Source organism: Diabrotica undecimpunctata, chromosome 1 (assembly GCF_040954645.1).
Source record: "Diabrotica undecimpunctata isolate CICGRU chromosome 1, icDiaUnde3, whole genome shotgun sequence".
NCBI lineage: Eukaryota > Metazoa > Arthropoda > Insecta > Coleoptera > Chrysomelidae > Diabrotica > Diabrotica undecimpunctata.
This window is the reverse complement of record NC_092803.1, coordinates 151485464-151498880: the sequence shown is the minus strand read 5'-3', so window position 1 is coordinate 151498880 and position 13417 is coordinate 151485464. Positions and strand designations below refer to the sequence as shown.

Sequence of the window (13417 nt, the reverse complement as noted above, 5' to 3'; positions counted from 1 at the left end):
CATGCCCACTCTCATCATCCACCTTCACCACCAATTCAGTCATTAATACCCTTGTCTCAACATCAATACGCCTTTGTGATGGTGCAAGTAGACCCGCTGAGCTCTCTAGTTTAAAACACGTCCTCATCCAAAACGAAACCCATAGCTCCAGAACCATAGCGCCCATCCGCTTCTATAAACCAAAAATTATCCGAGAAGCCATAGAAATTGAAAGAAGTCCAAATTGTCTCAATAAAAGAGATGACGGCATACGGTTACCTTTGACATGGAGACGTCTCATAAAGAAAATATTGTCTGCTTCACCCGCCAATCAAAATCCTACTGTAAGAAATTTTCGCGCCAATTCCCGCACCAACCACCACCCAAACTACGTCACCATCGACGGTATAAATGTACCTTCCTCTGTTCCCAGTAGAAGCCCTGAAGAAGACATCAAAGAGGATGTCGAAATGATACTTAACGCGGATCAACCCGGAAGACTGTTGAGTTTAAGATTAATTCTTGCAATAGTATTAATCTTAGCTCTAGGTTTAACTGTCCTATCCTAACCGCAATCTTTTGGAACATATATATATATATATATATATATATATATATATATATATATGATTCTTGAGGATGCAGTCAGTCTATTTGGCCCACAAGACAAATATATATATATATATATATATATATATATATATATATATATATATATATATATATATATATATATATATATATATATATATATATATAAAATGTTCGGAAAGATTTCCACGGTTAGTACAATTAAACTTAGAGCTAAGATTAATACTATTATCAAAATTAATATTAAACTCACCAGTCTTCCGGGTTGAACCGCGTCGATATCCATTTTGCCGAGCTTTCGACATCCTCTCTGATGTCTTCTTCAGGGCTTCCGAGGTCTCAGTCTCCCGAGACCCCAGACACTACTACACTCACTAGCCACTTCTAGTTCACTCACTAGTTCACTACTACTAGTTCACTGTAGTACTAGTTCACTGTACTAGTTCACTGTAGTAATGAACTAGTGAGTGAACTAGAAGTGACTAGTGAGTGTAGTAGTGTCTGGGGTCTCGGGAGACAGACCTCGGAAGCCCTGAAGAAGACATCAGAGAGGATGTCGAAAGCTCGGCAAAATGGATATCGACGCGGTTCAACCCGGAAGACTGGTGAGTTTAATATTAATTTTGATACTAGTATTAATCTTAGCTCTAAGTTTAATATATATATATATATATATATATATATATATATATATATATATATATATATATATATATATATATATATATATATATATATATATATATATATATATATATATATATACAGTATACTCCCTTTATAACGAACACGGTTATTACGAGGTTTCGCTTATAACGAGGTACATTAGATGTCCCGTGAAATTTCTATTGAACTATAACCCTTTATAGCGAGGTAAATTTGCTTATAACGAGGAAGTAATAAGATTGAAAAACGTGTTTTTTACGTTTTGGCCCGGCCGTAGCTATAAATAAATACCCTTTTTAACTGCGGGCCGTCCGCAATAAACTTCTTACAATTTATGATTCTTAGTCGGAAATGTAAAATTTATGATTCACAAGTGTCATTGTATTGGGTTGACCATTCACACCTAATAATATGGGTCCTAATAGACAAGATGTGGAAAGTGTTTTAAAGGTTTAAAGGGCAGAAACTTTATCCAAGGACAAAACGCAAATGAAGAAGCATAAAACTGTTTCACATCTTTAGAAAATATGATAGATAGAATACTGGACAATTTAAAGCAGTCAACAATGACAAAATAACTTTATACGCTTTATACATTATACATATTTACAGAATACAGATTTTTTGTTTTAACGTATATCATTGACAGTAAAAGTAAACAACTCTTTTTGTTTTAATGCATTTCATTGACAATAAAAGTAAACAACTTTGTTTTAAAAACGTCATTCAAACAATATTTATTAGCATCTTATATTGCTCCGAATGGCTTCACTATAGAAAGTTAATGTTTTAGAAAACTACATATTCATATGTATGCACAGTATTATTGTTGTTGGATATAACGAGGTAATTAGTCTGCCATTTCAGTTCTCGTTATAGAGGGAGTCTACTGTATATATATATATATATATATATATATATATATATATATATATATATATATATATATATATATATATAAACTAAGGTACACTCGAAGAGTGGTGGGTTTTTCGGTAAAAGTGGACAAATAAAAGACAAAGAAGGTGGCTACTTCATCTATTTATTGAAGACATTTCGCTTTCTGCTCAGAAAGCATCATCAGTTCATCTTACAAAGACATGTAGCAGTCAATGATGTTAAAAATATGAAAAAGCTTACGAAACTGGACATTTAGAGTTAAAGTTGTAAAAAACAATTAATTGAAACTAGGTATAGTTTATAAATTAACAAAATTAGCACAGCAAAAGAACATGTGATAATCATACATGTATATAAAAAATTTATTATAAAAACTTAAGTAAAAAACATTAAGGTTTATTTTATTGTGTAAAGAACTAGAAAGATCATGAGAATGCACTTCCAACAATTTATTTATAATCAATTAGATTTTAATTTTGACTTTAGGTAACATTATTAAAATATTTAAGATTAATATAGTATAAAGATAAAAATGAAGTTATCAGTCTTAAGCTTAGTGAATCTCGCAGGTAATTCAGTAAGCTTAAGACTGGTAACTTCATTTTTCTCGATATATATATATATATATATATATATATATATATATATATATATATATATATATATATATATATATATATATATATATACACACACAGTGTGGAAACCACATGGAATAAAATTGTTTGTGTCCTTATTATAGAAAATAATAAAAAACTCTGGGACACTTTAACTTTTAAATTTAAATGTGCGCTTTTTAAACATAAATTTAAATGTACAGGGTGATACACGCAAGTCTGTCATAGTCCATAATCCTTATTTTTAATGAAACACCCTGTATATTTTTATATTTTTAAAATATTCTTAACAACCTGATTTCAACGAACTACATGATGTAGGGTTCATAATGAATAATACAAGGTGAAATTTTGAAATTAATAATTTATCACGTGTTATGGTATTATTTTAAATTAGCTAAATACAGATAATAAACTTCTACTCTAAGTGCCAGTATATTGGGGAAAATTTCTGTTTAGTAACCGTGTTAACATTTTTTGTCATGAATAGGTAAAAACTGTCTAGATGGTCTGCTAATTAAACTAAATCGGTAAATAATGCGGATTGTTATCAATCAGTTGTTGGTGTGTTGACATTTTACATTAAAATAATAAATTCCTAATTAAAAGCTAATTTCTTGCAGAAATAAAAATGAATTATTTAACTGAGACCTACCGAATTGAGATTTTAATGATGATCGTTTACGGGGAGAATTGTAGAAGTCATGTTGATGTAGAAACTTATTTAATCAGAGGTATCCTCAGTTGCCTAATATTGCACAAAGTACTGTGTCTAAAATTTATGCACAATTCAGAGAACTTGGACATGTCAAACCATTAAAAGAAAACCGAACTTCATTGAAGATGAGGTGAAAGTGGATATTTTGTTAAGTGTCGCAGAGAATCCAACGTCACGTCAAATTACACGTCAAAATAATGTGAGTCACACAACTGTCCTAAGATGTCTCCATGAAGAAAAACTTCATCCATTTAAATTGACTTTTGTGCAGGAGCTAACAGAAGATGATCCAGATCGTAGAATGGATTTCTGCAATAGGATGATAAAATTAACACAAATGAAATAGCTCTTGGCACAATTCTTTTTTCTGATGAATCAACATTTACATTGAACGGAGAGGTAAAAGTTGAATGTTTGGGCAGGTATTATAGACCATATTACTACTACTACTACTAAGGATTTCTACAGTTTTCACTGTCTTCCTTCACTCAACCGTTTTCTCCAATTTTCCCTGTCATTCCAGTCTCCATCTCGCAGGGTTCTTTTCTCCATAGCCTCGTCGATTTCATCTCTGAATGACCTTCGGGGTCTTCCTCTCTTTCTTCTTCCAATCGGGCTCCATTCTGTGATTTTGTTTATCCAGCGTCCTCTGTCCGCTCTTCTGACGTGGCCGTACCAGGATAGTCTCTTCTCCTCTATATAGTCGATTATGTCTGATTGCACTCCCATTCTCCGCTTAATCTCTGCGTTTTCAATTCTGTCTCTTTTTGTAAGTCTACAGCTTCTCCTCATGAACTCCATTTCTACTGCTCTTATTCTACCTCTATTTCTCTTGTTTATTGTCCAGTTTTCGGACCCATATGTCAGGATACTTCTTGCCAGGGTATTATATATTCTCTTTTTTGTCTTTATCATAATGTTCTTATCCCACAACACTGAGTTTAGTTGTCTTATACAGTTTCTTGTTTGTCTCAGTCTGTTGTTTATATCTTCTTCTGTTGTTCCCTGGTTCGATATTATGGTTCCTAAATACTTGAATTTATCTGTTCCATTTATTTGTCTTCCCTCTTCTATCTCTAGGTTTCTCATATCCTTGTTTTCTGTTGTTAGGTATTCGGTTTTCTCTAAGTTTATTTCCATTCCGTTGTTTTTATATTCTTCTTCTAGTTTTCTGAGCATAAAGCTGAGATCTTCTTCATCTTGTGCGATGACTACTTGATCGTCGATCGTCGTTGATAGACCATATTATTGGTGTATATTTCTAGATGGTAATTTGACAGCGGAAAAATATTTAAGCATGCTAAGAGACGATGGTGCAACACCCCATTATGCTTTAGTGGTGAGAAATTACTTGAATGAAATCTTCTTCAATAAATGGATTGGACGAAGTGGTACTATTGAGTGGCCAGCTAGGTCGCCAGATCTTACGCCTTTGGATTTTTTTCTGTGGGGTTATGTAGTTAAAAAGGATAACTACAGAAATACGGAATATTTCACCTCAAACTTTAAACAAAGGTCAGGACGAATTTTATAGGAGACTGTGTTATTGTCAACAACAAAGTGGAGAACATTTTGAGCATTTATTTTAATGTAATCCAATCAATTACCTTGGGTATTCTATGAATTAATTGTCTTGAAGAAAATTATACTTAATTTCAAAATTTCACCTTGCATATAGTTCGTTTAGTTCGGGTTGTTAAGGAGCTTTTAAAAACAAAAATATACAGGGTGTTTCATTTAAAATACAGATTATGGACTATGCCAGACTTGCGTGGATCACCCTGTACATTCAAATTTATGTTTAAAAAGCGCACATTTAAATTTAAAAGTTAAGGTATCTCAACGTTTTTTATTATTTTCTAAAATAAGGACACAGACAATCTTATTCCATAAGTGGTTTCCACACTGTATATACATATAAGTACCGAAAGATTTCCTCGGTAAATACAATTAAACCTAGAGCTAAGAATAATACTATTACAAGAATTAATATTAAACGCAATAGTCTTCCGGTGTTAAACCGCGTCGATTATCAATGCCCGACCTTTTTACATCCTCTTTGATATCTTCTTTAAGTCCGAGGTCTTATTTAAGTTTCCCATATGTCGCGAACTTAATTGCACACCCTGTATATACATACATATATACATACATATATACATACTTATATACATACATATATAAATACATATATACATACATATACATACTTTTCACTTTTTGTAAGTCTGTTATTGTCTTTTGCTGCATTGTTTTGTTTCATCTAATCAGCGCGGCATAAATAATGATGGGTCCGTCAACCATTGTATGACCAAAAAATCATTTTATATTTCAAACCCCTTGTTTTATCATAAAGCTTGCGACACGTCCATAGAGCCTTTGTTGCTTTAGTAGTGATATTTACGAGGTGCGTATTACACGTACATTTCCTATCCTAGATATTTAATACCTTCCGGGAATGTGTTCTTCCATTCATTTGAGTTTGAATTTATGATATTCATTTGTATTGGGTGATTTTTGTAAGTAAAAAAATAATAAAAATAAATAAAAGATACTATAAATGACAAGTCGATGACTAATGATTTTCGTTTCAAATATGACAACTCATGTATGGATTCTCGCTACCAATTTTATTCACATAATTTTCTAAATCATTTCCCACCTCCATTCTCCAATGATAAAAAGAAAAGAAGTAAATTTTACAGCAATTAATTACAATTTTCATCAAATTTACTTCAAAAAGTTTAGATTTGTTGATCTGTTGCACCTGAAACAGCGCAATGATGTTGTAATTAACCTCTAGAGCGATCTGTCATTTAAGTAGTCTATTTTTGCGTGTTTATATATTTATTTTCCTTAATCGCAAAACAGTGGTACTCGTACCAATTATCCTCTTCTGCGTACTCCATTCTGCTAGTTATTCACTGACGTTATTAGATGTAAGTATAAACATATTAATTGATCCAGAAATTTCAACATTTTGGTTGACGACTGAAAGAGATAAACAGTGCGAATGATGGGAAATATAGATAACTTCTGAGAACGATATCATTACGAACAACCCACTCTATGTACTTATAGAAGGCAACCGTAAATAAGTATTTCTGTAATATTGGTCTTCATCAGTATGGAGCAGCCAAGTTAGATTCGAACCTAAAATTAACTTTAACGGAAATTACAAGGTTAATTAATACAGATTGCAAAAGAAACGAGTAATTATTCCTGTTCATATTTTATTTGCAGAGTGTTTTAAACATTAATTAAACTAATAAATTCGTTTTTTTTTTATATGGCGTACATTGGTGGATATTTTAGTAAAACTATCATGCACCATATATGTTCTAAAACAACAGCTACTTTGGAAGAAAAACATCTACGAGTTATACGACAAAAAAATTCAGGTTTGCAGAAAACCTTGAACAAAGAAGAATTTTTAAATTAAATTTTAATGTACCATTTGCACACGGGCTTGTCTATGAAATGACATTAATATATTCATTATCTTAAGTTGGAAATTAAAAAATTCACACTAATTATGCAAATGTTATCTATGTTAACAATAGGTTCTTAACAAGCACGATAAACTATTTTTGTAAACAATGAACTATTTAAATAAATAAACAACAGTAGTAAACTGATTTCAACATATAGGGTGACAATTGGCAATAGGACGATTTTGAACTAAATGGTACACAAGAAATTTGCAAGAAAATACTATGTATTTTATTAACATCAAAATGAAGCTTATATTATGCCATTTACAATTTAATTAAGTATATAAAATAATGTCATCAAGATGGTGACCATTAAGTTGGATGCAGTTTTCGATCCTCTTTATGAAATCCTCCATAACACGCTCTAACATCGCTCAAACAATACTCAGGATTTCCTGGTGAATTGTGTTCTTCAAATCGATCAAATTACGAGGCTTGCTAGCATATACACGACTCTTTAAATACCCCCACAGAAAAATATCTTGACAAGATTAACAGGTCTGGAGACCTTGGAGGCCACGGCAAATCTCCGAAACGTGAAATAAGTTGTCCTGAGAACAGGAACAAAAGATTCCAGGTGCTGGAACCAAAAAATTTGGGATCATGTCAACGTAGCGAATAGAATTAACGGTGGCGGTATGGCTAGCCTCTTTGAAAAAATATGGCCCAATAATGCCAGTCTGACCAATGACCTAACGGTTACGTCCAAATGTGAATGAGCTTCTTCGCTCATTAGAAGATGCTGACCTAAGTTATCCTCCAAAAGAACTTGTATTCTCGTAACGAAATCCTCACGTTATTCAACATCTCTTTCCATTAATTTCTGGACAATCTGCAATTTGTAGGGGTAACATTTTAGGTCCTTGTGCAACATTTTTCTAAACGATTCCCGATTTATGTTTAGCTCAATTGCATGTTTTTGGGCGGACCATGTAGGGCTTCTGATGACGGTATCTCTCACTCGCTGTATGTTTACAGGAGTTCTTACTGTTCTATTCGGACCTTAGTGCTTTTTTTTCTTCTTATCTGAAAATGAGTGCGAAAAATCCGCTTCGTAGTAATCACCGATTCTTGATTTCGGATAAACGTATCGTATGCAAAACGTGCGATGTTTTACCGTCCACTACTCCATATTTACTGAAAGGGCACACTACTACAACAGAGGTAGTAACGCCTCGCGCTTGTCCCACTCTCATACCCTCAAGCTTGGTACTATGCGTTCTAAAAATATCCGGCTCTCGATTGTCACCCTGTACAACACGGCAGTATACATTTTATTGATAATATTCGTGGAAGAAGTTAAACACCAATTGTTTTGGGAATTATTATTGGAAAATCGAACATATTGATATAAAACACATGATAATTCTACTAATAATTTTACTTACTATGTATGTAATAATTTTTTCTATCTACTTTACAGACATTAGGACAAAATTCATGGTGGGGCGCAAGATTACTGATTTCTCTAGTAGAATTCCAGTCCCTCAACATCCTTAAAGCAGTTGCATTTACAGAAATCTTTTTGATGCCTTACACAGTTCTGTTAATATTGATGTAAGTATCTTTTTCGTGATAAGCCTATTTATTCGTTTAACTGTTTTTTATTTATACATAGTTGATATAAAGTTTTTTATAAAGAGTTAAGTTCAGAGAGTTATCAGGTATTGCTTACATTTTCATACGGAAAAAAGAGTAGGCTTTGAAAATTCAATTCTTGAATTGAAACTTCACCAGTTTAATGACTTTTTAGTCTGTTGTAACTATATGCTTCTGTCAACATTTTCAAAACTTTTATTCAAATAAATTTAAAAAATAGTATTCATCATTCTTCCTACTGCACCGTCCTTCTTCGGTTGTACTGCACGTTGAGGATCCAATTGGCTACAATTGGATTACGCGCGAAACAGCGGCTCTGAAGCTACTCGGTCGATGATATGCCGAGTGAACGTTCTTGAGCCAAGAATTTTGTCTTCTTCCTTGTAACGATACGACTACCAAAGAGAATTGAAATACTATTATAAAAATAGTACCTTAATCAACTATGGGAGCTTATCGTCTATGCTTCGCCTAGCTCAGTATCTCAAGTGTGAATTCGTCTTGTCTTATACTAGGAATTAAACCATGAACCCTTAGCTGATAGCAAATAAAACAATTATTTAACTAATCATATTTATTAAAAAAAAAAATAAAAAAAACAATCAACCCTGCCAAAGCTTTACAATAAATAATTTGGCGATACTTATGGCATCGATGGGTGATTGTGTGGCCTTCAAATTAGATGGTTAGGTCCTCCTGGGCTGCAGTTGTTTCATATTTGTGTGGTCTCCCAATTAGGTGGTTAGGTCCTCCAATAAAGTCAATAAATTCTCCAAAAATATCCCAGAAAACTAATAAACTGGTAATACAGCCAATAAATTCTTGAATACAGCCAATAAGCTAAAATATAAGGAACAGCTTGTATTAGAGACACATCAAAAGGAGTTTAACTTCCTTACCATTTTACCAAATTACAATTAAACAAATAACAGATGGCAAGGATAAACCGAAATATAATTATTAATAAACTTAGTTAAATTATTTGTAAGATTCCTACATACATATAACTGGAAACGTGGTTTCGAAAGAAGTAACGTTATTAATGTTGAAAATGCTGTCAGGATATAGATTACAATGAAAGTACTCACTCCAAGAGAATTCTGCAGACCATAAAATGAAGCTTATAATAATTTTTGCCTTCTTTTATAAATTTTAATTATAGACAAAAAATACATATTCCACTATGTCAGAAAAACTGATTGACAGAAAGTAAGTGGGAGACTGAATATTTAGTCTACCGGACAGAAAGAGAGAAGGCGAATATTTATCCTACCGTAAAGAAAGAGAAAGAAAAGAAAGACAGAGGGCGCCAACTACTTTTTGAAGAAAAAATAGTAAAAAACGAAACTGAAGGTAAAGGAATTAATAAATTAATAAAGAAATTAAAATAAAATATTTATTTAAATATAAATCAATAAAGATGTGACGTTTATAACGTTACATCCTATTAACCTTTTCCCCTGAATTTTTCCTTCAATGATCGACCGAAGTATGTCGTATCTGTCTCCCCTCAATAAATGCCCAAGGTACGTTAGTTTACGATACGTTATTCTTAAAATTTCAGGAACAATTTGCTGCTGAAATAGGTGCAAATATTTTCCTCTAGTTAGGTTTCATGAAAAATGATTCAATCGTATTTTCCTCTACATTCCACCCCATACATTTAATTTTCGGGAATACTGAGTTCGCACTCCACAAAAAAAAAGATGTAGATAATTGTTACGATGTCGTACTGGAAATACTGATTCATTCTTTTTATTACCACTGCACAAAACTCTTAGGATTTCTGAGGGTTGACTAATCCATGTCTTTCAAAATTGTTCATCATCATCATCATTTTGGCTTTACAACCCTGTGTGGGTCCTAGCCTCCCCAAGAATTTTTCTCCAGTCGTCCCTATCCATCGCCTTCCTCCGCCAAGCACGTATTTCCATATTTCTCATATCTTGGTCTATGTTATCTAGGAATCTTGTTCTGGGTCTTCCTCTTCTTCTTTGACCAATAGGTCTATCAAGGAGCGTTTTTCTAGCTGGGTCGGTTTGCTCCATCCGCATTACATGGCCTACCCACCTCAGACGTCCTATCTTTATGTGTTTTACGATATCTGGTTCCTGGTATATCCTATAGAGTTCGAAGTTGTATCGTCTTCTCCAGACACCATTTTCATTTACCGCTCCATAGATGCGCCTTAGTATTTTTCTTTCGAAACATCCTAACATGTTTTCATTGCTTTTTGTTAAAGTCCAGGTTTCTGAACCATATGTTAGGACTGGGCGTATTATTGTTTTGTAGAGTTTTACTTTTGTATTTCTTGATATAACTGTAGATTTAAAAAGGAGATTAAGCCCAAAATAGCATCTATTAGCCGTGCAAATTCTGCGATTTATCTCTGCGGTAGTGTCATTTTCAGTATTGACGAGCGTTCCCAGGTATACAAATTCGTTAACTGCTTCGATGACGTCATTTTCTATAACAAGTGGCCGTAGTGTTTGTGGTTGCGTACCTATTTTCATGTATTTTGTTTTGTTGGTGTTTATTATTAAACCCATTTTTGTAGCCGCTTCCTTTAATGCTACGTACGCCTCTCGTGCTGCGTTTTCCGTTCTCCCAACAATATTGATATCATCAGCATATGCTAAGATTTGCACAGATTTGTTATATATTGAACCGGTAGTTGTGATTTGTGACAGTGATATAGTATACAGGAGAGTGGGTCTCCCTGACGTAGCCCGTTATTTGTTTTAAAAGGTTCAGAGAGTTCCCCCTGGATTCGTACTTTGCATTCAACTTTTTCAAGGGATAGTTTGGTTAAACTTACCAACTGATTTGGTACTCCTAGGTCTATCATTGCTCTAAACAATTCTCTTCTATTTACAGAGTCGTAGGCTGCCTTGTAGTCTATAAATATGTGGTGCGTGTCTACACCGTATTCCAGTGTTTTCTCTAGAATTTGTCTTAGGGTTGAAATCTGATGAATTGTTGATTTACCACCTCTGAAACCAGCCTGGTATTGTCCTATTATTCGCTCTGCATATGGTGCCATACGATGGCATAGTATATTGGAGAATATTTTATACGCTGCATTTAGGAGCGTAATTCCTCGATAGTTAGAGCATTCAAAGATATCACCCTTTTTGTGTATGGTGCAAAGTATTCCAATATTCCAATCATTGGGAAGGGACTTCTGTATCCATATTTCTTTTATAAGCTGCTGTAGGGCTATTATGATATCGTGGCCACCTTCTTTATATAATTCCGCTGGGAGATTATCTATTCCGGGTGATTTGTTTCTGGCTAGTTTGTTTACAGCGTCTTTAACTTCCAGGATCGTTGGTGGATCCTCCTCCCTCTCGTCTGCTCCGCTTACCTCGCAGCTTTCGTCTTCCGGGTTTTCTTCTTCCTCTATATTAAGTATCTGGTTAAAATATTCCGTCCATCGGTTTAGTACGTCTGTTCTTGTTGTTAAGAGATCGCCATTTAAACTTCTACATTGATTTGTGTTTGCCTTAAATTCTTTTCTGTTGATGTTAACTTTCTTATAGAATGTTCTGAATTCTTTCTCTCTGTTGAGGTTTTCTATATATTGAAGTTCCTTTTTTAAGTGGTTTCGTTTCTTCAAAATTGTTCAACACAATGTAATTCTTCAAAATTCTTTTAATTTTTTAATTTCAATTTAATTCAGAAAGCAGTAACTTCTATGCAACCCTGCATAAGATTTTAATCTACGCATTTTAATCTCCGAAGTTAACATTTTAATGTTTATTTTAAGTGGAGTATCTCGCTTCCAATTGGAATTTCATAAGTGCCCATAAACATTTATGGTTTTTTTTTTCAAAAACCTCTTTTCCTGATTGGCCAATGAGATTACACGATACAAATGTCGCATAATTTCGGCAGAAAGCCAGTCTAGGAAATAGCCGTTATTTCATATAGAAGACAAAAAAGAGATATAGAGACAAAAATATCGAGGTAAAAATACATATTTTTAAATATATACCTAACAACTTTGTTTCTCTTCGTTAATATTCCTTCTGGTGAATGGATGTATTTATCTACTTCCGTACTTAACGTCACCTCATGTTACGTCGCCTCAGGTACACGTAGAATTTTGGATGCAGATACGTTAAAGGCATTTCTGTTCTTTTCTTGCCGATGTACCATGGATAAGTAACCTTCGTTTTCTGTATAATATGTTTACTATTTATATCAGCATCAATAAGAAAAGAATTTCAAAGTCAAATAATATTTTTTTTATAATTTTAACCTTTCATCATTTTTACTACTTCAACATAATAAATAATTATAAAATTTTAACCTTTTCTTATTTGGGAACCCACATTTTTTATTGCAGATTTGAATTTCTCATAAAACATAAGTTCCTTTTATAAGGAACATTTTTTAAGAATTGTTGATAGATAGCGTTAGAATCGAAAAAAAAAAAAAAATCGATTTATCGTGATAACCTAGGAAAATTATGGAAACGGTTTAATAGCTCGAGAAATACACTTCCAAATTAATGAAAAACTAAAAAAACGTATTTTATATTTTTCAAAAATATATCGAATAGCATCAAACACTACCCCGTATACCACTCCTTGAGGGTGGGCGTGGTGCAACTTTGCAATCTTAAAAACAAGAACTCCCATTTTTTATTGCAGATTCTGATTCTACAAAACATTCTTAAAAAGCTGTATGCAGTACCATGAAAATTAGCTTCCAAACTTCTAATCTGTATATGTTTTGCTGCGATTACAGCGCCATCTATCACGAATCGAAAAACAAAATTCAGATAAAATTTGTTTACCTTTTTATATTTAAGATTTTAAAGTTGTCTCCGCCCCACCCACAGAGAG

At 33.1% G+C, this 13417-nt stretch overlaps 1 protein-coding gene across 1 annotated transcript in view; it reads left to right on the top strand.

The window, feature by feature from the left end:
* The window catches only part of Kr-h2 (transmembrane protein 33-containing Krueppel homolog 2), a 59441-nt gene that overhangs the window by 32396 nt on the left and 13628 nt on the right, over positions 1–13417 (top strand). The window contains exons 3-4 of the mRNA XM_072520228.1: positions 6343–6410; positions 8389–8522. Of these exons, the coding sequence (XP_072376329.1) occupies positions 6343–6410; positions 8389–8522 (202 nt within the window). The remainder of the gene's footprint in view (positions 1–6342; positions 6411–8388; positions 8523–13417) is intronic.